General features: G+C 48.9%; 9 protein-coding genes across 9 annotated transcripts; 7 read left to right on the top strand and 2 right to left on the bottom strand.

The window, feature by feature from the left end:
* Positions 1-423: 423 nt before the first annotated feature.
* Positions 424-1245, top strand: VFPPC_14982 (phosphoglycerate mutase family protein; the record flags this gene model as incomplete). Its single annotated transcript, XM_018292745.1, has 1 exon — positions 424-1245. One exon carries the CDS (start codon positions 424-426, stop codon positions 1243-1245), a length of 822 nt encoding a protein of 273 aa, XP_018146161.1.
* A 535-nt stretch (positions 1246-1780) lies between these two features.
* Positions 1781-3865, bottom strand: VFPPC_11954 (alpha-1,2-mannosyltransferase (Alg2); the record flags this gene model as incomplete). Its single annotated transcript, XM_018289987.1, has 1 exon — positions 1781-3865. One exon carries the CDS (start codon positions 3863-3865, stop codon positions 1781-1783), a length of 2085 nt encoding a protein of 694 aa, XP_018146160.1.
* A 222-nt stretch (positions 3866-4087) lies between these two features.
* VFPPC_15458 (hypothetical protein) lies at positions 4088-4483 on the top strand (the record flags this gene model as incomplete). The annotated part of the gene is made up of 1 exon (XM_018293211.1): positions 4088-4483. The coding sequence occupies one exon, from the start codon at positions 4088-4090 to the stop codon at positions 4481-4483; it is 396 nt and encodes a 131-aa protein (XP_018146159.1).
* Positions 4484-5637: 1154 nt separating this feature from the next.
* Positions 5638-7161, top strand: VFPPC_11952 (alpha-N-arabinofuranosidase precursor; the record flags this gene model as incomplete). Its single annotated transcript, XM_018289986.1, has 1 exon — positions 5638-7161. One exon carries the CDS (start codon positions 5638-5640, stop codon positions 7159-7161), a length of 1524 nt encoding a protein of 507 aa, XP_018146158.1.
* Positions 7162-12025: 4864 nt separating this feature from the next.
* On the top strand, positions 12026-12214 carry VFPPC_17612 (hypothetical protein; the record flags this gene model as incomplete). The annotated part of the gene is made up of 1 exon (XM_022429306.1): positions 12026-12214. The coding sequence occupies one exon, from the start codon at positions 12026-12028 to the stop codon at positions 12212-12214; it is 189 nt and encodes a 62-aa protein (XP_022285667.1).
* Positions 12215-14017: 1803 nt separating this feature from the next.
* Positions 14018-16307, top strand: VFPPC_11950 (sulfatase domain-containing protein; the record flags this gene model as incomplete). The annotated part of the gene is made up of 2 exons (XM_018289984.2): positions 14018-14072; positions 14122-16307. The coding sequence occupies 2 exons, from the start codon at positions 14018-14020 to the stop codon at positions 16305-16307; spliced, it is 2241 nt and encodes a 746-aa protein (XP_018146155.2).
* Positions 16308-16543: 236 nt separating this feature from the next.
* Positions 16544-17714, bottom strand: VFPPC_11949 (NmrA-like family protein; the record flags this gene model as incomplete). The annotated part of the gene is made up of 4 exons (XM_018289983.1): positions 16544-16627; positions 16689-17024; positions 17097-17627; positions 17673-17714. 4 exons carry the CDS (start codon positions 17712-17714, stop codon positions 16544-16546), a joined length of 993 nt encoding a protein of 330 aa, XP_018146154.1.
* Positions 17715-18270: 556 nt separating this feature from the next.
* On the top strand, positions 18271-19203 carry VFPPC_11948 (short chain type protein; the record flags this gene model as incomplete). Its single annotated transcript, XM_018289982.1, has 3 exons — positions 18271-18565; positions 18636-18883; positions 18958-19203. 3 exons carry the CDS (start codon positions 18271-18273, stop codon positions 19201-19203), a joined length of 789 nt encoding a protein of 262 aa, XP_018146153.1.
* Positions 19204-22489: 3286 nt separating this feature from the next.
* Positions 22490-24457, top strand: VFPPC_11946 (FAD dependent oxidoreductase; the record flags this gene model as incomplete). Its single annotated transcript, XM_018289980.1, has 2 exons — positions 22490-23150; positions 23211-24457. The coding sequence occupies 2 exons, from the start codon at positions 22490-22492 to the stop codon at positions 24455-24457; spliced, it is 1908 nt and encodes a 635-aa protein (XP_018146151.1).
* Between the last annotated feature and the right edge of the window lie 124 nt (positions 24458-24581).

Below are 24581 nucleotides of genomic sequence, written 5' to 3'. Positions count from 1 at the left end.
AGTGACCATACTTAAGCACTGGCTTTTCACGCATGGAGGATTTGAACCGGTCCCTGTCAGCAATAAACCAAGTTTCATCAATTGGAAGCTCTTTGACGCGTACATTGTCAATGTTTGCCATTGCCAATCTTGAGTAAAACGCAAACACTCTGGGGATGATTAGTCCCAGACATGTTTCTCTCATCTTCTTTCACCCGTCAGTTCACGTGTCACCTGTGCAAGCATTGAATGTCCCCCCCCCACTTATGCAATTTTGGCGAAATATTTTTTCCCGCACTTTACAAAAACCACAAGCACGCTTCTTCCCTCCATTTATTTTTTTCTTCTGGCCAACACATCGACAAACGTCGTCCCACGTCCTACTCCAAAGTGTGGAAAGATGTCGTCAAGATCTCACTCGTATTGTGCCACTTTCTGAGGCCAATGCACCTTCTTCTTGTTCGTCACGGCGAGAGCGTGGACAATGCGGCTGGTCTTTATGGCGGCTCCCGTGATGCTGCCCTGACTGCCCATGGCGTCCTCCAAGCTCATCGGTTTGCATCGAGCCTAATCCAATCGCGATTGGAGGTAAAACACGTATTTGCCTCCAACCTAGTGCGAGCTGCGAAGACGGCCGAGGTCATATGCGATTCTCAAAACAAGGTGCACCAGTCTGCGTTGACAGTAGTTCAACTGGCTGAACTTCGCGAGAAGCATTTTGGCAACTGGGAAGGCGTCAAATTTTCTCCCGCGCCTTCTTACGAACGGCCAGTGCAGACGGGGGCTGAGACCTTGGAGTCGTTGAAGGCAAGGACCAATGCATTCCTGGAGAAGCATCTTGCGCCTGCTCTATCCCAGCCGGCTCTTGGCTCGGACAAGTATTGTGTCGTGGTTGTGAGCCATGGTATCACTCTAGGCGTTTTGATTTCGACTCTGCTGAAGAAGCTCGCCGTCTGTGGGGATCATGGCTCCACGAGCCCAGGCTTGCACCAGCTTACGTCCACAAGGATATCGTGGAGCAACACAGGGTATCTGCATCTTGTCGTTACACCATCGAATGCCACAGCCGCTGGCGCAGCTGTCGGTCAATCGCCATGGTCACGAGTTCAACTTGGGGTTTCCCAGATCAACTGCACAACTCACCTTGTTGGTCTTCGCAAGACCCGTGGCGGCATTGGCAGCGCTGCTCATGACGAGAAACAGAAAACTCTAGACGGGTTCCTGGTCCCCTCGCGAAAACGAAGGGCTGAAGACGACGCAAATTGACACCAAGCCTAGCCTCAAGTTAAAAGGTAAATACCATTTTTCGTTCTACTTCTCCTTTTTTGTTGGCAGAGTGCAGGTATCCTTTGGATACTTCACATGATGAAAACACAATTAATTCACAGACCTGTTCTGAAACATAATGTGGAAACAATTTTGTCCAACCGCTGTCTGATATGCACTCTGCTCCTCTCCTTCTTTGCCTTCTTGGCTCCGTCTACACTACTGCAGCACGCTTGAGGCATGTTCATTGCTAACTTGGCAAAAAGTCTTTGTAGATTCTATTTCTGCACGATTTACAATGCCCGATACCGATCAAACCATGGAGTGCTTACTCCTACTCCTAGTCTTCGTAGTCAAGCTTGTTCAGTCTAACCTACCACCATGCGGTCCATCACGCCACTCCAAGTAAGAGTTAGCTGATCCTGGGATCTGCCTGTCATTCCAAAACAATGACAGGGACAGCAGGGCGACATAAATTGCGTAGCATATCATATATAACCGTAGTGCACTGTGCTTGTTCAAATGGGGCCTTATATCATACATTTGTACTTTCCTCATCTCTTCCGGTAAACACTTTGTGCATTCTTCGACTTATTGCCTGCCCAATCGTTCGATCAGAAACGGCGCCGTCCTTGTTTGTGCTCTTCCTCACAGCATCTAGTCTTGTTGGGCCTCCTTGTTCCAAGCCGTCCACAAGTTTGGTGACGCTGTCAAATTCAGTTGCAATCCCATATGCAATCGGGGCCGTTACCCGCACAATCTCTTGTAGCATCCGAACGTATGTGTCTTGGGCACTGTCTCCTGTCCGTACTTGACCACTGTCCATGCAAAATCCAGCGGCAGAAGTCGCCTGGTCTCTCTGCTTCTTGTACGGAATCGTCGACACATGTTGCGTAAAGTTAATTATCCATCTGGCTGTCTCAGACGCCACAGCTGTATGATGAATGAGCCTGCCATGTTCCACCTGAAGACCCAGCAATGCCTCTTCAATAAGGTCTTCCGAAACGTGTTCTGTTCTTGCACGGGACGATGACGACAGCGCGACCTCATTTGCAGATCGAACATTAGAAGTAAACTGTCGGTTTCGATTGCTGCGATTCTTACGAAGCCAAAGAGTTAGTCCTTGAAGAATATACATAAAATTCAGGTCGCCATAACGGGTCTTGATATCAGCGACATGATCCGCCAAGGAGTTCTCCCGCGCTATTGCGACAAATTCTTCCGCCGTAAGAATCAAGACGGCAATGCCCTCGTCCACAATATGCAAAGGGACGGGCTCCCACAAGCAAATATCGTTGTTGAATTTACATGTCACCTTTCTCCGCCACTTAACAATCCTGTGCTCAGGACAATTCCATGTGCAGTACTGCACACCAAGCCCTTGTAGCAATTCCTGGGTCGGAACCTGCAACTCTAAGCCCAGGCCAGACGGTAAGTCCACAATCATTTCTGGTGCAGATACTTTCTTGTCTGTGCGGAGCTTGTTCACTTCTGTCAAGGCGGCAATGCGTTGTTTTTCAGCAACTTTGATGGCTTTGGCTTCGTCTCGCTCCCGACGCTTTCTCGACTTCTCCGCCTCCCGAGCAAGAGCCGTTGTTGCTTTCCTGGCCACGGCGGGTGCATGGGAAGTCTTGGGCCTGGCCGACGTTAAGTCACTCTGCGAACGTCGCAGTGGTGATCTGGCGCGGCGTTTGGACACATCCATGTCCGTGATGGCTGGTAATTCATCGCTAATGTCGCTTAGCGAGTCGGAGCCATCAATGCTGATTAGGTCCTTTGAAACCGTGGGCCAGGCAGCCTCTTTGGGTGTTGGGCCATCGGGAACTGCACCGCGCCTTGTTATATTGTTGTATTCGACTGTCAGGTCAACAGAACTTTTGGCTGGCAAGTTAGATCGATTGCATTTCATGCCTCTGTTGTCGCCAGTGGTTCGAATCCGATATGACGTCGTTCTCAGTGGGGATGAGCTGGACAAGATGTCGACGGACGAAGCTCTGGTACCCGCCTTGCGCCTATTGACAGGGCGAAGAGGCGAGCTGGCAAAAGGATCGGATGCCAGGGGTGCAATCTGACCTGCAGTTGCTGGATTTGCAGTCTTGTCTGCGGTGATGGATGGCAGCGACGACAATGGTTGGCTGATATTGACGGGTTTCTCACTCGGTGATGGCCAGTCCGCGGGGCTTGTAAGCTCGATGGGTTCTAGAGCTGCTTTTGTATTCCGACAACGACCATCTCGAACCTTCAAAGGTAGCGAGGACTTGGAGATGCTAGGCGCAGCTGTTCTCAAACATGTGTCCTCACCATCCTCTTCATGAGTCCGTCTGCGTTTTGCTTGCCAATCATCGAGCAGATCAAAGACACTGTCGGCGAGGTCGTCGTTAAAGTCGTCAATTTCATCAAAGCCTTGTGCGGTCTGACATGGACGAACAGATGAAGGCTGGGTCTGACACCGGCCTAGCAGTCTTCGGCTTGGGGATGGGGTTGAATCCCTTGGCTTCAAACTTCGTCGCCGTGAGGATCCCGTGGAGACGGACGGGAAGACAGTTCGCCGCGGCGGCTCTGTGCTGATGGCGGAGCGTGGAGGACTAGAGGAAATGAGATCAATTACATCTGGGGACATTGTTGTTGTGGCATTGCATCATTGGACGACAACAAAAAAAATTAGTTGCTAACTGTCAACCAAGGCCGGTCACGTCTGGCAGTAATTGGACGACCGGGCTGACCAAGACGAGACGCGTTTGGCCAGCCATGTCGCTCACGAATTGCACACGTTCTGCACGTGATACGCTTCCCCCACCCACACTCACATGCACTTAACATTCAATGTTCTCTTGACTTTTCGATGCAATCCCCCCTTCCCAAAATTAAAAAGGAAAGAAAAAGAAAAGCAAAAAGTCCGCAGGTTGCCATCCAGCCTGCTTGCCCCTCACTGCCACGACCATGTGTGCCAGGCATTCAATGTCTGGTTCAAATGTTCAAATGTTCGAATGTCGGGTGTGGTGTCTGGTCTGCGAAAGGAACATTGAACCAGTCCCGTCCAGACATCAAATTGGGAAACAGCAGAATTCCAGCTACTATTAGAGATAGCATGACATTGGCGATTGTGTTCAACCGACTCCTAGCCTGTCAAGCGATCAAGTGGGCAAAACTGCATGTGCTGCATATATACGCAAAACTGCGCATCAAGAGTTCTAGACCATCTACCCTACATAAATCTGGTTTGACTTTGAGACTGTGAGCTCGCCCATTTTAACTTGGCGATGGACCATCTATCGAATGGTAAGCTGGCCCACGCTCTTGCATCGGGTTACATTCATGCTTTCTTCTGGCAAATTGGAGGTACGGGCACATTAGACGTCTCAATTGGTAGCATTCTCCCTGCCCATGTCTGTCACCGCCATGAATTATGTGCCGTATTGCCGCTTTTTTTTCAATGTGGCTATGACTGACTCGGCCAAAGGGGCCATCGTATCCTTGGGGCCGGAGCCACGAAAACCAACGAGATTCATTTTAACGCATAAAACGTTTACAAAAGGCCGCGCCTTACCCAAGACAGTAGGGGGCTTGAATAATCCAAATTCTGTTCGATTTCGTGGATCTGACTGACCCTAAAGACATGATTTGGCAACACATGCATGACATGGACTGCAGCCTTGGATGCAGTGCTACTCTCTTGACCGCCAGAAACACTAGACATTTGAGACATTTGATGCTTGGAGAAGCACCAGGCTCATCATGTACAGAAACAGACCAGTTGACCATCCCAACTCGAACAAAGGGACCCGAATCTCGGTGAGCTCCCGACTCGGCAATCGTCCGAATGCCTGCTTTGACCCACAATGTAAGGCTTAGCAACTTGAACGCAGCCTCAGGGGTTTCAAGTGTAACACCCCATTATCAGACCAGACCGGACACGAGTTAGGACCCTGCAGTCAACTCAGGCCAGATTCCTTCGGCTTCCACAAGCCGATATGGACGTCATGCTGTGGATTTATCACTCGCACCATGTGGACCTACGCAATGCGACTGTGGCTGTGATTTTCTTTGGGCATTCTTTCACCCACGCTTTTGAATATTGACGTGGTTCGTTGTTGGCTCTTAGTTTGAACTTGGAGAGAATCCGTGCATACCATTGTCCAATAACGACTATCGAGCATGACCGGATACCCTCAATCAGCAGGGCCTGGGCTCTGCGGGAAGTTCTGGAAGCCAGCGTGGCTCGGCTCGTTTGTTGTCAACTGTGTTTTGAGTCGTATTTTTGCACATCTCCCACATAAGAAGACGAGAATACCCCATGATAAGATGAGAAATGAAAAGAAAGCCCCCAAATAGGCCTGCCCGTTCGTGCTGATGCTATCGTCGCTGCCACTGCCGGTGATACGTGTCCCAGACATGTCTCTCCTCGACAAATTTTCACGAACGGTGCAACACGCTTGCTTGCTCCTGGGCATGTATGTTGCCGCCTCGGTGGCTAGACCCTGTGACATTTATCAGTCTTACGGCACACCATGCGTCGCGGCGCATAGTACTACACGGGCCTTGTACGCCAACTACACTGGCGAACTGTATCAAGTGAAGCGCGGCTCCGACCAGGCAACCATCAATATCACACCAATCTCTGCCGGAGAAGTAGCTGATGCTGCCGCTCAAGATTCTTTCTGCGCCCGGACAACTTGTCTTATTACTATCATCTATGATCAGTCCGGTCATGGTAACCATCTCACCCAGGCACCGCCCGGAGGCGCTGGCAGTGGCCCTGAAGCAAAGGGTTATGACTCCCTAGCAAGCGCCATTGGCGCGCCTGTTACAGTCCACGGCAAAAAGGCATATGGTGTGTTCATTGCGCCTAAGACTGGATATCGCAATAATAAAGCGAAACATACTGCTACTGGAGACCAGGCGCAGGGCATGTATGCCGTCCTTGACGGCACCCACTACAGTACTTTCTGCTGCTTTGACTATGGCAATGCCGAGAGAGACAACAAAGACACGGGTGGTGGTAAGATGGAAGCTATATACTTTGGCATTGGCGGTTTTCACGGCTCCGGCCGTGGGCCTTGGGTTCAAGCCGACCTGGAAGATGGCATGTTTGCAGGCCACGACCACGGCCGGAACCACAAGAATCCTAGCATGACTTCTCGCTTTGTTACTGCTGTGGTGAAGGGCAAGGCCGGACGTTTTGCCATCCGTGGTGGTGACGGGGCGTCGGGCACTCTGTCGACGTTTTATAATGGCAAACGACCCAATGGAATGTATGCCAAGATGCGAAGAGAGGGGGCAATTGTGCTCGGCATCGGTGGTGATAATAGCAATAGGGGCCAAGGTACTTTCTACGAAGGCGCCATGACCAAGGGCTATCCGTCCGACAAGGCTGAGGCCAAAGTCCAGGAAGATATTGTCAAGGCAGCCAAGTACGCTACCACTTCTTTGATCAGTGGCCCTCCCTTTGTTGTTGGCTCTCGTGTTTCGCTTCGGGTCACCACGCCCTGCTGCAACACGAGATATATTGCTCACAGTGGAGCCACTATGAAGACGCAAGTCGTGTCATCCAAGAGTAGCCAGCAGCTTAAAAAGGAAGCCAGCTGGATTGTTCGTGGAGGACTTGGCTTCGACGGCTGCTTCTCGTTTGAGTCTGTCGATTCGCCTGGCCATTTCATACGCCTCGACCACAATTATCGCCTTGAGCTTGCCGCCAATAATGGCAAGAAGTTGTTTCATGAAACAGCTACCTTTTGTCCGGAGGCCGGTCTTTACGGTCAAGGTAGCTCGTTGCGATCCTGGGCTTATCCTGCTCGCTACTGGCGGCACTTCAACAACGATCTATATGCTGCGAGTAATGGGAATCCTTATTACTTTGATGCCCATTGGAGGTTTAACGAAGACGTGAGCTTTGTGGCTGCCAAGAGTTTTGCGTAAGTGTACTTTTTTCGTGTTTAAAGTTTGGTTGGAATAGGCGTTCTGGTGAATCCAAGATCCATATCCAGTGTTGAGACTGGGTAGGCAATAGATAGAGAATGTAGATGTAAGCCGCAAGGTATAGATTCTTTTCATCCAAACTACATATTAAGTGATACAATATAATAGATTAGCTTAAGCCTTGGGGATTATTGGTAAAAATAGAATAGTCTCCGCCGTTGTGCTCGACTTTACCTGAAGTCTGCTCGATCCATAATGAGCATGGCCTACGTCATTCACACTCACGACAGCTCTAACAATACGTAGCCAGCATTGTTGACTTTGCGATAGTAAATGAGTCAAAATCTGAAGAACTAGTTGATTCCACGTACCCATCGTGCTAAGCTGGACGAAGGGCTTCAAATGAAAGCTGTGATCGGTGTACACAACAGACTGCTGCCTACCAATTTCTGCCGAAATATGTCAAATATGACAAGGCAGCCGAGAAATTCGCATCGTTGCGTGTGTACGACCTGGTAGATGTAGACCCGAGGACTTCCTTATTACTTATCTCTTGGGGTGGTAAAATTCGCGGCAGACACCCATCCACTTGGCGCGTTGCTGCCAATGAACCTACTCGGGGCACTTCCTGATGGACCGGTATGCTCCAATATGTCCAACCTCGGGAACCTCAACTTGCTAAGATCCCACTGGAACAGACGACTCTTCTCGATGTCCCAGTCTAGTCGCTCCGCCATTTGGGGATACTCATATCGTGAAGGATCATTAAGCCAGTTTTCCTTCAAATTGAGTTCCGCAGCCTCTCTAGTGTCAGGGTCACCAAATGGCTGGCTCAGCATCATAAGCAGGAGGTACGAGAACTGCACCTGACCCTCGCTGGCATGGCCAGGAATATGGAGAAGGTATGCGTGGATTTCCAAGTACGCCTGGTCATCGTTACCCTGGTCTTCGTTTGTTTCAACTTCCATGGGACTGAAAGGCTCGTTCGGTTGTGTGGTGTCCTGCTGGAACTCCGCTTGAGGAGGTGTCTGTTCAGCTGAGCTGCTTGAACTCTCTGAAAGTACCCCTTGCAAGAGTGAGTCGAGCTTGACGTGGAAGTGAGTCGCTACTCGGTCTTCGGTGCCACAGAAGGCAAGGACAGAAAGGCAGTCTCTGGCGCGAGCTACGTCCTCCTCCCACGACGTCGACGCGAAGTTATGCATTTTCTTCTGAGCTATTGTGTGCAAAAGAATCGTGCATGATGTGTAGGTTTGGAAACTGGCGCGCAATCGCATTAGTGAACAACAGGCTTAGCCTCTACCGACTACGGTGCAAAGGCGTCTGGTTGGACATACATGACTAGCCAACAGTGTTTAAATACGCTATCATCCTCAAGCAGAAGCTTGACGATTCTCGCTGACGTACCCGCTGCAACAATAGCGTCAGCCCTTTGTTTGGCGAATGCGTCTCGCAATGGCAGCTGCATAAGAGTGGGCGTAGTCTTAGTCGCATATGACTGTAGGAATTGGGTCGCAATCCGGCGATATAGTAGCATTATGGCCCCCAGATAGAGCAGATGTAAATGCAGTATGGATCGTCTAGTCTCTATTTGAAGGCCGTCATGTTGGCTAGCCTCCACCCTCATAACTTCTGGTAGTTCTTGATGCCAGACCAGCAAATCTCTTCTGATAGAATCTATAGCTGGCACTGTGAGTTCTTTGAAAACCAGATGCATACGAAGTATGTCTGCTTTAAGGATGCAAATCCGCGCTATTTCCGTTTGAACAACTGCTAGGTGTTAGATCTCAGAAATGTTTCAACAAGAACTTAAACGCACCATCCGCAATGTTTGTTAGATCTTCGGCTTTCATATCTGACAACTTGGACTCGTTAGCGTTCTAAAGGTAAAAGTAAGGGGATGAAGTGTCGTACCATTTGTCTGTCGCTCATCCAGGAATTCCCAGATACGTACCCAAGCGTCGATGAAAGCCAGCTTCCAGGACACGTCGTCAGAGGTGGGCTGCTGTGCGATTAATCAATTTGACTCACCTTGAGAAAAAGACCAAAGTTCGCCATGTTTTCCGAAGATCAGACCATTCCACGCTAGGCATGGAATATGGTCGTACAGCTCTATTGCTTATTCCATAAATGTGGCACATGCTTAGTCCCGTCTCTTTAGGTGGAAGTATATCAGCATTGCCAGTTCCAACAGGCTGGAATGGGCCTAATCGGGCCGCTTACCAACGTAGCCGAGAGAAATCATCTCCTTGTTCATGATATTATACTGGGCAAAAAGTGTGCAAACCTTGATCGCGTGAAGCGGGGTTTGCTCCACAGCAACCTCAAAAAAGTGTCTAGATAGGTTATATAAGCCTAGTTCTTCTTCCTTGGTAAGTTTGTCAGGGCGGTATTGAGCGCCTACTGACGCAACGGCAGTTAGACAGCAGAGTTTCGCTTTTAGTTGCTCCTGAGGAACCCGTGACTCGTAGAAGACGGCTTGGTAGCATTGTAGTATATAATCTTTTGAGAAGACATGAAACAGCTTGCCACTGCAGTTGAAAAATGAATCGATTGCTGCCAGAGTAAGAGATGCGTTTGGAAGTAAGAGCCTAAAGTTGCTTATCGGCCTATTCGCAAGAAGCAATAGCTGGGATTGTGGATTGAGCCTGGGAACTACATCCGGGGAACTCGCAAAATTTTCCATAACCCTGACAGGATCATCGGTCGTGCGTATGCAATCTAGGAGTTGGTCGACGTGGTCAGGATTACTCGTCCGCAAGGCAGCCATTGCCTCCTCTAGAGATTCTAGCCTTGATAACTTGATAGCAGATAGATATGTAGCAGATCTCTCATGAGATCGTTGTCAGTACACACCGTAGCCCATCTGGCAATGTCCACCTTGCCCAGTCGAGGATCAGCAATACGAGCTGCGGCGAAGGGCTTAAGATACTGAGGTTGGAGTCTTTCAACTTGAACAATCATAGTCGGGCTCCGATTTGGTGATGCGAATGACGATTCATACAGCAGCGAGTCAAGGTATGCATTTTCGGGGGTAAGTAGCGCCTTTGGTATTTGCCGACGATACGGAAAGTTGAAGCGAAACTTGGTCTCTGGTGATACGCGGAGTTGGAGGAGCAAGTCGCCTCCCTCAAGTTGCCTCGCTATGTCTTGGGGATCTTGGGCGTCGCGAAGGCGTCGGACAATGATGGCAACCTCCGACTCGTCCCGGGTCTGCAGTGCCGAAACAATTCGTTGCAAAGCCTGGTGTGATTCTCGGAGTTGTTGAAGCTCGCCCTCGATGGGATTGTATTTTCTTTTCAAGACTGCATCTCTTGACTCGCCCGGTTCTGCGCGGTAAATACACTCTCGCTTCTTGAGGCAACACCCGGAGCAGCTTGGTCTGGCGCCATTGCACTGTATATGCAGAGAAAGTCTGATGTCAGTTGGTGCGACTAGAAGCCCAGCCTCCAGATGTCAACTATTGAACTTGACAGATCTGACATCATCGACTGCTTCATGCCATGTCACCTTGGAAAAGCGTCACGGTACCAGACATGGACTTGACCAAACCGGCAGCAGTCAAGTTACTGACCTTGATCTTGGCTCGTCTGCAACTCTCGCATGCTACGGGCACAACAATCCGCTGGGCATGGCGGCGGCCGCGCAGTTCTGGCTCCGTGTCTCGTGAATGCATGTGTGGTGTTTGCTTGTCGCTGCGTGGCAAAATCGGCTGCCAAATTGACATTTGATGCCCGTGCCACCAATCTTAATTGTACCGGCCTGGGGAGAATTGGCGGCGGTCGCCATCGCGTCTGGTGGAATTTTTATATTTATTAGCTGAGAGCTAATGTGAAGAGCAGAGTGGTGATAGGGCCACACGTGTTGGTTGCTTGGTAGTCGGTGTTAATGCCTAGCGTAGCCATAACTCAATCATCTGTCTAGCTCGTTATCTTTAACATTGAACACTCTTAAGCCTGGCGCTGTCGTCTGGGAGTCACTGTCCCAGAGCCAGGAAGTCACGCGCTTTGATATATCCATTCGTGATGTGGTAACAGGATTCGACTTAAATCCACCAACAGATGGAGGTCCATCACTCAATGCGCGGTGAAGGAGATCATTTAATAAGTATACTTTCCGGGGAATTAAAAGTAACAATCTGGAGAAGAGCCTGGTCGCTCATCATTGCCGCCAATCATAATATTCTGCGGCTTGAAATCGCCATGAGCATGGTCTATCTAGGCACGCAACTGCAGATGACAGTTGCAAAATCCATTGCAGAACAGGCCGTGGCCACTTGAGACTTATTCTTTCGTGGAGTGTGCCTTGGTAAAGGCATTCGAGAACATTGAAAGCTGACATCGATTCCGCAGAAGAAGCACTGGACGATATAACAGGACCGCAGTTGACACAGCAGTTCAGATAGCTGCTGCTCATTTTGTTGCTTGCACTCCCCTGCCTTAAGTGACACCTTTGCAGCGATGCTTGGGGAGATTTAGAGAACAACAGAGTAGCCGCCGGCAGCGAAGACGGATGAGGAAGGACAAACGAGAAGAGGCTGCTTGATCAGCGGGTTAAGGTTCTCTTTTCCAGTCTGCTCATAGTAATAACTTAAGTCGCTATACAACTGGTGCAGACCTACCATTTTAGTGATATGGATGACAGTTATAGAACGAACTCAACAGATTGGTTGTTTGAATGTGCCAACATTGAACATTAAAGGGATACCGCCACTCCCCACGAGTTTCAGTTTCATCGGGGTCAATCTTCTTCCATTAGGCCCAGCGTTGAAATCGAAAGACCAAATTGCCTGTGCTTCAATCATCCCATGGATCTGACGTATAGTTGAGTTGGCCCAACGAGATCTGCCTGCAAGGTGTGTCGGAGGATGGTGGTATCAGCAAGCGCCCTGTCCCTCCACGCCTCGAGAGAATGCGTAGGGAAACTCCCTGCCAAAGAAAGAATGGGCTGCCCTGTTGCACGGCGGGAACACGGAAGAATCGCAGAAATTTCCATCAGTAATAGGGCTAGAATGGGACGAGATAGACTTTCCAAGCTTAGAGCGGCTTCAATTTAAGTGCAGAGTCAGAAACGCGGAGGAGTCCAGTAATTCTCTGTCAAGACTCCAGAGTATTTGCTTTCTGCACTCTCATTCAAACGGCACATCTGTATACCTCTTTGCTTTAGGGCCAATCGACCGCCGCTGTTCCACGTGTGGATGTAGTGTGCACCCTAGAAGTGGATGCTGGTGATCCGGACACTCGGGTCAAGAGATTTTGCTAGGTTTCAGCAACGTGGATGGGTGTGTCAAGTATGAGAGGGATGGTTTCTGCAGGCAAAAACCAGGCGGCCATGTAAAATGTCTGGAGCAAAGAGAACTGGCTCCGCTTTCTGCATGGCTGTACCAGACTGTTCCAGTATGCACACATGGCACATGGCAAAAATCTGTTAGGTTATTACAGGTGGGAACGGGAAGGGAAGATATATTCCGCAAAAGCGGAACCATTTGATGAGACCATAACCCGGTCATGGCCGTTATTCCGACCAGGCTTGATACAATTTGAGGCTGAATTTGGCAATTCCGCCCGATTTGGCAAGGCGTCTTTGTGCCATTCGCCCTGTCGATATTGTGACTCCATCAAACCCCATCAACCCCCCGTTCAGACCCTGGCAGACCCTCGTATGGCTTCGTTTCTCACACGACGACACTTCCCCTTTGGATGGAGAAGGTCTAGTTCGAAGAAAACTTGGCCAGCCCTAGAAGCCAGTTTTCCACTTGTGTTGATCTGCACCAGTCCAGACAATTTGTTTGGAATGTCCACTAGTAGGCTTCCTCAGCCCTCACTGCCTCACTCTGTATCACCACACTCCATGTCTAGTCCCCAAAATAGCTCTGGCCAATGAGCTTCATACTTTGGTGAACCCGAGCTGAACCTATTCATCTCCTGGTGGGTGCCAAGATTTTTTCTTTCTCAACTTGTATCTTCTCCACGAAAGGCGAGATGGTAGGTCATCGCCGGCCCGATTTTGCCGACATTTGATGTTCTCGCACCAGACAGACGTCCTCAGCTTGGTCGTTATTTCACGGCCTAGGACGTGAATGCCTTTTGGCCCTTGACTCTTCCTGAACGGCTCTCCACATAATACGAAGTTGGTGTAACGAAAGGCGAGTGGAATTTCAGGGACAGACGAGCAGAGAGCAGAACAACACCAGTCGCGTGATGGCTATCCACAAGGGGCCAAGCCAAGCCGTCCAGCCGGCGGTGGCGTTGGAACCAGCTTGATTTCTTGGTTGACACGACGCCATCACCACTAGTAGGTCCGGGCCTCGACCAAACTAGCTCATAACGATGCAGAGGTCGCAGAGTGCCCTTTGTCTCAGCAGCCCCACGCCACAGGCACAAAGGAGGTGAGGCCAAGAAAGCTTAGCATTGTTTAATTGACTTTCCGTCAAGCCCGTTCCTGTGCCTCCTTTCCTCTCTTTGTCTTCATTTATTTCCCAAGTACAGTACTATGACGTCTGAGACAGCCGCTCCTTTTGCTCTTGTTGTTTTGTGAAGACGAGAACCCAAACGACGGCATAGACTCCAGCTGTGCTGGTCAAACCACACAAGGCACCGCTGAGCAGGGGATCCCTCAGATTGCTCAGATGTATTAGAATGTTTCTTCCCCTTCTTTCTCGGTTTTTCAACCGACGCATCATATTTTCTCTATCCACATTATCAGTCCTTGCCGCCAAGATCGTTCACATTTATACCCACCTCTCTGCTTTACCCACGGTTCATTTATACCGCTGGGGTTATTCCTTCTTTGCACAAGATTTTGTTATTATAATACTCTTACGATTACTCCTCGACAATGATGTCGGAAACAGTACATCATGGATACGTCGAATACTTGCGGTAGCAACCGCCACTTCCTTGATCGTCTTCGTGGTAATACTTGGCGTGGTCAACATTACATTCTTTTGCCTAACAGGATCAGAAATTCATTGGCGAAACATCGCCTTTGCTAATGATGCCTCATCACGAGCTTTAATGCTGTCTGGCCTATTCACTTTGGTTGCTGTTGCATGCGGTCTTGTGTTCCTTGCGTGGGTTCTACAAGACCTACTTTTCGCCGGAGTCGGTCTGGCTACCGATGTCGTCAAGTGGCCATTCCATCAAGCCTTGCGGCGCAGCCCACGATACTTCGGTGATTCAGGCTATACTGCGGTCAACACCAACACCGATAATGACGACGACATCGAATACCTGGGGAAGCGAAGACCCAACAATACCATTATTTCCAAATCGATGCTTCTAACTCGACGATACCGGCCGTTACTTCGAGCCGCTCTGTACTTTTCAGTAACATGCATACTACTTTCCCAGGTTGTTTTGATAGCTATCCGACCGCATGAGAGTTCCCTTATATTCCTGTCATGGACATCTGCATTACTACCGTTTATTGACTTTTCTTCATCCTCACCAAACTTGGACAAGCTGAAGCCTTTCTTCGGTAACTCGGTCGAACACAATTGGGACAATCGAACTGCTGTTGCCCATATCAACCCTGCTTCGTTGCCATGGCTCTCGCGCGAGACGGATTTGCCGGGATTTAGCGACTGGTATAACGCAAACAAGCATTACAATGCCTCACTGGATCCGTTAAAGATCTCAAATTTGGACTCCGAGCTGCTTCCTGGACTGCAAAACACGCTAAAAGACATCGAAGTGCGAAACGTACTCATGATATTTCTTGAGAGCACAAGAAAGGATGTTTTCCCCATCAAAAAGCACGGATTAGTATGGGACAAATTAGCCAATACATTCGCGAATGGACAACTGCCCGCCGACGCCGAAAAGCTATTGGAATCTCTAACACCAAACGCTAATTTTATTACCGGCGACTACAACGATGGGTTGACACACCCAGCGAAGCCCGAGCGTCGCGGCGGCATCAACTTCAACAACGCATATACCACAGCAACCTATACTCTGAAGAGCTTAACTGGAACTCTCTGTGGTATATCCCCGTTGGTCGCCGATTTTAACCTCGAATACAACCACCACATCTACCAACCGTGTCTTGCGCAAATTTTCGATGCTTTGAATCATGCAAATGCGAGCACTGGTAAAGAATTCACAAGTTATCCTTGGCAATCCAGCTTTATGCAGTCAGTGACATTGGATTTCGATAAATTTGATCAGCTGATGCTTGCTCTTGGGTATAAATCAGAAAACCTAATTGACAAGGAGTACCTGAAAAGCAGCGCGGCCAAGTTTGGAAAGGTTGACTTACCTGACGTCAACTATTTCGGCATGGTCGAGGCTCCGTTAGAGGACTATATACGGGACTCGTTTTCCTCGGCCAGAAAGAACAACGAGCGAGTTTTCCTGTCCCACATCACCAGTACAAGTCATCACCCATTTGGCATGCCGGTAGAGGAGACATATGTACCAGTTGCAAATGGCCACGGTTTTGAGGACCTTTCTCACTACATTAACGCCATTGGATATGATGATCGGTGGCTACGAAAGATTCTTGACATACTAGAAGAGGAAGGCGCTGCCAATAACACGCTCGTCGTACTTGTGGGTGACCACGGCTTATCAATGCCCGAAAATGACATGGTTTCGGCATACTATAATCCAAACGTCGGCAATCTACACGTTCCACTTGTTTTTTCTCATCCACAACTCCCAGCCATTGAGGTCAATGATGCGGTTGTGGCTTCCCAAATCCTCCCCACCGTTTTGGATATTCTGCTAGAGACGAATTCTCTAAACACAGACCACAAAACGGCAGTAAGAGAGTTACTCTCCAACTACGAGGGCCAATCGCTAGTTCGCAAACAAGTCTCTACGTCTGCTACTGGGCAGGGAAATTGGCAATTTACAATTGTAAACCCGGGCAGAGCCATGCTAAGCGTACGGGACGCCCGACAACCAGCCTTGCGGCTTATTGTTCCCATTATCGATAATATAGAATGGCGATTTACGAATATCACGGCCGATCCAAAAGAGGAGCAACCAGTCTTGGGATTTGATTTTGCGTCGTTCTTGCAACAAATAGAGAAATCGCATGGAAGGCAGACAGCGGAGTGGGCTGAGGAGGCCGCCTTTGTGTCTCGTTGGTGGGTAGAAGAAAATAGCAGGAGGTGGAGGTATGGTCCATACTCGGAATAAATGTATTTTCACGGAGCGGCGTGTGGTATGCTAAGGCTTATGGCATTGTACAATAGAGAAAAAAGAAATGTTTATATTGTTCACCTGCGTTGCTAATACCCGTCCCCTAACTGAACAGCTGATTGTGTGACTACCAATGGGGCGCTTGACCCTGAAATTTGGTAAAGTGACTACATCGATACGCCATGAGATGCATGTTGCGTTTTCGAACAGAACAATTGACAACACGAAATCCATTATTCCTCAGCGTGCCCGTTCATAATAGCAGAAAAGTCCGTCTGTTCGCAGTAAGCTTCAAATGTTGTCATCTTCAACCCGATCTACAAGGCAGTTAGTCGAATCTTTCACAAACACCAACACACAACTTGCGCGGTAACTCACGTCTTTCGGTCGTAAAATTTCTCCACGCCCTTCATACCCAAACTCATGCGCAAACAAGACATTCTGGGCGAACTCATGACCAAGCCCACCAGGTAGCAGTGTACAGAATTCCTCGTATGACGCTTCGTCTATTCCACCAAACCTAAGACCTTGGCTGGAACAGAAAATACGGAGGTACTCTTCCCATGAAATCGGGTCACCAATGGCGAAGAGGTTTGTATTAGGTGGGAGGTCGGAGAGGGCAAGGACACATTTTCCAAAGTCGACGGATACGTGACCAAATGGCACTGGCAGAGTTGAAGGACCGGGCACAGTCATGCGGTAGCCGTTCTTGTGCTGTTGCACTCCAAGGTTAGCTCATTTGTCTTGCTTTCCACAGTGGTACAGGTTGCGACAGAATTGCCATACCATTTTAGGAGTTGTAGGCAAGCCCCATTTCCAAGGAAGTTCAAAATATATAGGGGCTTGAATTTGCGAAAACTTGTCCTTGAGACCACCTAGAGTTTGTGCGTACTCCACTGCCTTTGCTTTTGAATCCATATGGTAGAGCTGACTGTACTTGCCACTACTGGTGCGCGTAGCATTTGCCATGGAGCTAAAGATGTATCTCTTCAAAGTACTCACGACAGCCGCCGCATCAGCAAGATTTTTTCCCTGCTGAAGCTCAACATCGTGACAGTATTCCACGAGTTCCTGATCGCGCCTCTTGCGGAGAGAACTCTGTGGATCTTGGAATATTGTCCAAAAGTCTGTTACACCAAAGATAAGTGTAGCGTTGTGAAAGGCGCGTTGAAGAGAAGCGACATCGTTTAGGTCCGCCTGAGCGATTTCGATGCCCTTAGCTGAGAGGGCTCTGGCTTTTGCGGAGGAAGGATCGCGGGTGGTGCCGCGAATAGAGTAGTCAGGATTGCTGAGGAATGCATTTGCCACTGAAGAGCCCTGGGGTTGTTAGATGTTTACTGAAAATCAACGTGTGAGGCTTACTTGGACACCTGTTATTCCAACTATAACTATTAGATTTGTCATGTTGTCGAGAAAAGCTAAGGGTGCTATGGTTTGTTAACTGAGCAGTGAGAGATTTCGTAGTGGTGCTGGGATAGCTGTTGTGAGCCGTGACAGTGCCAAATGGCCGTGCAGAGTTGATTTAAATAGACACTTATAATCTGTGCTTTCTCTAAGATGATTACAAATAGGCATTCTAATAGCTCACATTATTCACTGACTTTTCCAGTGTGTATTATATAAACTTGGCGGTGGATGATGGGTGACAAGAGACCCTATTCCCGATTAGGAAAATGGTGTTCATGGACCGGTTGCCGCTTGAGGAAAGCGATTTTAGCAGCGCTCAATCTCAAGATAAATTGATGAAGGCTTACAAGTTTTAGTACAAGTTTGATTTCGTCAGCAAATATTTGAACTTTGCCATTTGTAATAGCAATTGCAGACTCGTAGTACGGAGATGTTTTGTATTTAATGCTCAAATTACCCCGTTGTACTCAAGCCAGCAACACACATTGTATCCAATTTTCTACATCTTGTTTCCAGCTGCAACACCTTTTTACATCACTCAAACCCTAGAGCCATGTCTGAAATATACCTCAAGGACAAAGTATCCATTGTCACCGGCTCCGGTCGTGAAAACGGCATCGGTGCCGGCATAGCCCTCGCACTCGCTCGCGCGGGTTCCCTGGTCACGGTCAACTATGTTTCCGACTCATCCGCCCCGCGTGCTGCGGAAGTCGTTTCAAAGATTGAAGGGGCCGTTGGTAAGGGTAAAGTTATCGCCGTACAGGCGGATGTGTCTACCGAAGATGGAGCGAAGAGAATTGTGGATGAGACTTTGCAAAACTTTGGAGTAGACCACATTGACATCATTGGTGAGTATGCAAACAACACCAGTGAAAATATGGCGATATTAAGGCGGAGTGTTTCTAACACGCCTTGAAGTAAACAATGCCTCAGCTGTAACGATGGGCGGCACGCTGCAGAGCAAAGCAGAGGATATTATGAAAACATTTCAGGTGGCCATTGTTGGGCCAGTTCTCCTCTTGCAGGCTGCGTATAAGTACATGCCCCGTCAGTCGCGCATTATCAATATTGGTAGTGTGGCATCCAAGATGGGATTTGTGCAGATGCCAGTTTATGCTGCGGCCAAGGCCGCAATGGACCAGTTAACATTTACTCTTTCCCGAGAGGTAGGTTCATTACTCCCAACCCATGGTATCTTCTCTGGCTCCTGGTGAAGATCTGTTACAACTGACAAGTGTAGATTGGACGAGATGGTAAAAATATCACAGTCAACACTATTTCTCCAGGACCGGTCCTGACTGATTCCCTGCCACCTGTTCCAGAGGCTGAGGCTGTCAAAGAATTTTTGCTTGATCGAACCAGAGCGGACGACAGAATCGGAACAGTAGAGGACATAGCAGACGCAGTCCTCTTGCTTGCGAGTGAGAAGAGTCGCTGGATCACAGGGCAGGTTATCTCTGCAAGTGGTGGCATTATCGGGGGTTAAGGTTAGATATCAGCCGCCCAGTAGGCAGCCGAACAGTGTGGTGCTGGAGAGATTTAGGAATCCACATCGTGTATCAATCTTTCCTCGTTTGGTGCCTCAATTGCATTAATCCACAGAACGTCCTTTGCCCACTGTACCATCTCGGCGATGGAAAGCTTTGCCGACTCACACAATTGCCGCAGAAGTTGGTGTATTCGTATATCTTGTTCATTTCGTTGCAACAGGCTGGCTGTTATTAAAACCCACCGAACAAGCTCATTGTGGTCTTCGCTGACGTACTGCGAGTAGGTGGCCACAAAGTTGACCAGCTTCTCTTGTAGGTACGGACGCTCTGTAGCAAAAAAAGAGAAATGTTCTTTCAGTGTTGACATGAGCGTCAATCCTGTTAAACGAACCATTTCCAAGACAACCAAGTCGCTTTGGGGTGATCCTTTGATGGAAGCGGTTGACATCCTGGGTACGGAAAGTGAGACATGAATACATGGGCCGAGGAGATTGATGCCATCTATGTCACGCTTCCAGAATGAGGGAGAGTGCCCTCTCATGTTTACTGTGTCAGCAACTGACGAGAGAAGAACTAATACATCCCTCGCCGCTTTTGTGTATGATGATTGAGATAATGAGTGAATTATGTTCTGAAGTTGGCGGGATGGGGTTGACGGTGCTGAAAGTGCGCGCGAGAGGTCTGCTGGGAGCGGGAACCGCGGGACACTATCAAATACCATAGCTCCAGCTAGATCATATCTAGGGTGTAATCAGTTAAATCTTCATCTACATCCACAGCATTAAATTGAATGACCTACAGCATAATCAGGGTCGGCATGTGGTCGGCAAGATCCAAGAAACCTCCTCGGGTTTTCCACATGAGATCAAGTCCATTCATATGAACCCGCCAACTGCCCCAATCCGCATTTCTCAACTATTACCTTGAGTCAGTAACATGATTCTTGCATTGTAACGGGGTAAATGAGTTCTACATTTAGGCATATATGCGCGAGAATGTTGGCAATAGTGCCAGGGCTGGTATTCTCCTCAGGATTATTAAGCCGCTTCCCTAAATGCACGAGTGACTGTGAAAACAGCCTCTGTGGCTCATGATTGGGGATGGAATCTTTTTGCGAGATTGAATTCCATAAGACTGCTGAATTCCCAAGAGTTACGTAGAAGGCGCCTGGATCTGAGAGAGATAGGTCAAACCAGACGTCGCGGAAGGGGAAATAGACAGTGTTAGCCTCCTTGGCTGGAGGTTTGTACACTCGTCAGTGATGCGTTTACAATACAGAGAGACGAAAATGGCAAAATCTCACCGAATCGGACCAGCTCCAGCATGCGCGTATCTGCAGGAACGGGGAAACTCCCCAATGGTGGCAGAGATCTCGTAAGTGAACCGCCGACATCGAAAGGAGTCATGGGCGAGCCCTGATCTGATTGCGGGGTTGACTTTGGTCGTCGCCGCCGCTTTCCGATATCCTTCATCACATGGCGCCGTATTTCCGTCTGGACATTTTTGTGACTGCGAATGTCGTCAGGGTGTGAGAGCGTGACGAATTTGAATGTAGATGTGGACGATTGCTATCGAGCGGTTAGCCAGCTAGGTACTTGTTGGCTACGAATCTTCAATGTTGATGCAGGGCTTGGGTGTAATACTTGATTGCGGTGATTCTTCCTCGTGTTTTCAGCCATAATGTTAATACATGAGCCAAATGCGATATTAAAGGTGGAATGACGGAGGTGTCTGGTATAATATTTCAATGTTGTATGATTGGTAAGCCTTGGATGAGAACACGCCAACGTGTCAAATGTCAAGTCGGCTCACTTTGTGGTTCAATGTTAGGGAAATGCGGAGTCAACCCAGTTGAGCTTGACAACTTGGGACCAGACGGAACCCAATCAGACTAGACGTCAGACAGGATCATTGACCGGACTCAGGATCCAAGGCGGGGGAGACTGATCAGCCATGACTTCAAATGTTGGCAAAGACGTCTACCCCATGCGTAAAGAGTCAAACTCTATCGAGTTCATAATGCAATGCCACAGCGCCAAGGGCATACTAGAGAGTAGTAGCAAGTTTCATGTTTTTTCTCTGATGCTTGTAGTTGCGATGCTCGTCCACTTGACGGAACGAAACAGTTGAGCACTATCAATCCAATGTCTGGATATGGTCCCTCCTGCCGAAACTCGTCAACTAGACAAGAGACGCATCGACGGCGGAAGAACAATATCTGCACGTATTCCAGCACCGGACCTTGTTTTGTTTGAGACCCCTTTGCGTAGTGGCCGTACGCAAAGGTAGCAACTTTTCTCCATGATTCCTGTTATGGGAATGCATCAAATCTTTCATGCCCAAGGGGGTTTATGATGCGAAGGTAAATTCCCGTATATGCAAGATTGCACATCCGCCCCACTGAAGAGTAATTTCTATTAAAAAAAAAATACCAGACTTGACGTGTCAAGTTGTTTCAACCAGACCCAAATAAGAGACGATATCGGACGCAACAAGCTGCAACTGGACTGGGCAGCGTTAGCCACTGTCAGAAAATACCACCAGACCAGATATCATCATGCAAGTCTGGTGTCAGGGATCCGTTCACGCTTGTGAAGATAGCTAAGCACCACGGGAAGTAAAAATTAATTTTGTCAAGTTGGTTTTGAACTAGGCGTCTTGGATGCCAGCGGGCCTCATTGCCATTATTTTTGTCTAATTTTTTAGTCCTTCTTGTTGCGTGAACCTTGGTCAGTCTGCGCGCCATCGACGAATGGTCAAAGTTCAATGTCGAATGCTTCTGCTGCTGGTGGCAGAATAATTACTCCGACGAGGGGTCTGCATGTGGCGTCAAGTGGTCATATTCATCTGGTCAGGTTGGGGTCTGGGGCATGTTGCCCAACGTTGGCGACCCGACCATACATGGAGAAGTTGACCTGGCCTGACTTTGATCAGTGCAAATCAGACAACATGCAGACATGATGGCTCAAGTTGGGACTCGACCGGCACAAACCCCGCGTCTGTGGCGTCCTTGGTGATATGGTATGGAGTTGATGTCCCGCTGCTAATAAAGCTAAGCCGCACTGGACTTGACCCGAACAGACCGAGACTTGACATCTCACCACCAGACACATACATAAATGTCCATGGCTTGCTATTTGTATGCTCTATCAGCTCCCATTACACTCAACGAACAACACATATAAGCGCCAAAGCCCTCTTGAAATTAGTGAGAACAACCAACCAAGCTACCAAGACAAAGGTCAAACGACAACTACGTAGGACTTGAGAAACATTCCAACCATGTCAGCAGCAGCGGCAACCGAAGCCCCCGCGCCAACTGTGCAACACCTCCCTGGTACATGGAATATTCTCTTGGCCCAATTTCCGGCTCCAGAGGACATCGGAGACGTCGATCCAGCCTCTGAAGCGCAGAAGATCGTTCATCTTCTCAACAGGAGCATCTTCGACTCCAATTTCCATGCAGCGGGAGATCTCTTTACTGCCCAGGGCTATTGGCGTGATCATTTGATGCTCTCATGGAGTTTCAGAACCGTTCAAGGGCCTGGGAAAATCCAAGAGTTTCTGGAGCAATGTGCTAAGTCGCGAGACGGGTTCCGAATCAAACATCTCGCAATCGACTCCAGCAGTCCCGCTCGTCAACCCACCGTGTCGCCCATCGATGGTGAGGGTAAGGTGACTGGGGTATCTGCTTTCCTGTCCGTCGAATCCGTGTTGGGAGCCGGGGAAGGGTTGGTTCGATTAGCAAAAGAAGATGGAAAGTGGAAGATATACACAATCTACACAAGTCTACGATCCTTGAAGGGCCATCCCGAGGGCGCTTATTCAGGTCGACCGCAGGGTGTGAATCATGGCGAACAAATTGGGCGACAAAATTGGGCAGACCGGCGTTCCTCCGCTCGTGATTACCGAGACGGAAGCGAACCTGCAGTGCTAATTGTTGGTAAGCTGGTTCAAGCAGACTCTCAGCTGCGTGATTGGCATGGTGCTAATCAAGATTTAGGCGCCGGGCAAGCTGGCTTAACCGCTGCCGTCAGGCTCCAGATGCAAGGAGTCAATACTCTGATCGTTGACCGCAATGATCGAGTAGGCGATAATTGGAGAAGACGGTACCATCATTTGGTTTTGCACGACCCTGTGTGGTATGATCATCTGCCGTATTTGAACTTTCCCCCGCAATGGCCTGTCTTTACGCCCAAAGATAAGCTGGCTCAATGGTTTCAATCTTACGCTGATCTTATGGAACTGAACGTTTGGACAAAGACCGCATTGACAGAGGCTTCTTGGGATGAAGCCGAGAAGCGCTGGACGGTCCACATTGAGCGCACAAAAGCAGACGGTTCCCAGGAGAAGCGCACTTTTCATCCACGTCATATTATCCAGGCAACAGGTCATTCTGGGCAAAAGAACGAACCGGTAATCAAGGGAAGGGAGTCATTCCTTGGTGATTTCATTTGCCACTCTTCTGAGTTCCCGGGGGCCCGAGAAGACGCCAAAGGAAGGAGAGCTGTGGTGGTTGGGAGCTGTAACTCGGCTCTTGATATTGCGCAAGATTTCTATGAAAAGGGCTATGACGTTACAATTGTGCAACGATCCAGCACGCACGTTGTGTCATCTTATGGCATCACTGAGATTGCCTTGAAAGGACTATACTCTGAGGGTGGCCCCCCTGTGATGGATGCCGATCTGATCGTGCAAAGTATGCCCAACAGCATGCTCAAGGCAATCCAAGTTAAAGTGGCCGAAATGCAGCGTGCTCACGACAAGGACATGCTCGAAGGACTTGCAAAAGCTGGATTCAAAGTTGACAATGGGCCAGATGGGTCTGGCGTGTTCTTCAAATACTTTCAGAGAGGGGGAGGATACTACATTGACGTAGGCGCGTCCAAGTTGATCATTGATGGTAAGATCAAGGTGAAGCAAGGACAGGAGATTGCCGAAATTCTCCCTCACGGGCTGCGACTCAGCGACAATTCTGAACTACAGGCCGACGAAATTGTACTTGCGACGGGATACCAAAGCATGAGAACCCACGCAAGACAAATCTTTGGCGACAAGGTCGCTGATAAAGTGGAAGATGTATGGGGATTTAACGAAGAAGGCGAATGGCGAACCATCTGGCAGCGTAGCGGTCACCCTGGTTTCTGGTTTCACGGCGGCAATCTCGGTCTCTGCAGGTATTACTCTCAACTTCTGGCTCTTCAGATCAAAGGGCTAGAGGAGAAGCTATATGAGCTCGATGAAAAGTAGCATGTCCGAAATCTAAACCGAGTTTCTTTCATGACCAACTCACTGCATTATTGCGAGGTTGACCTTTCTTGTCACAAAGCAAACATCGCAGCCTCAAGCTCTATAGACGCATCGTCCACATCCA

Source organism: Pochonia chlamydosporia, chromosome 2 (genome assembly GCF_001653235.2).
Source record: "Pochonia chlamydosporia 170 chromosome 2, whole genome shotgun sequence".
NCBI classification, from domain to species: Eukaryota; Fungi; Ascomycota; class Sordariomycetes; order Hypocreales; family Clavicipitaceae; genus Pochonia; species Pochonia chlamydosporia.
Note: the sequence above shows the minus strand (reverse complement) of the source record. Positions and strands in the feature narration are given on the sequence as shown.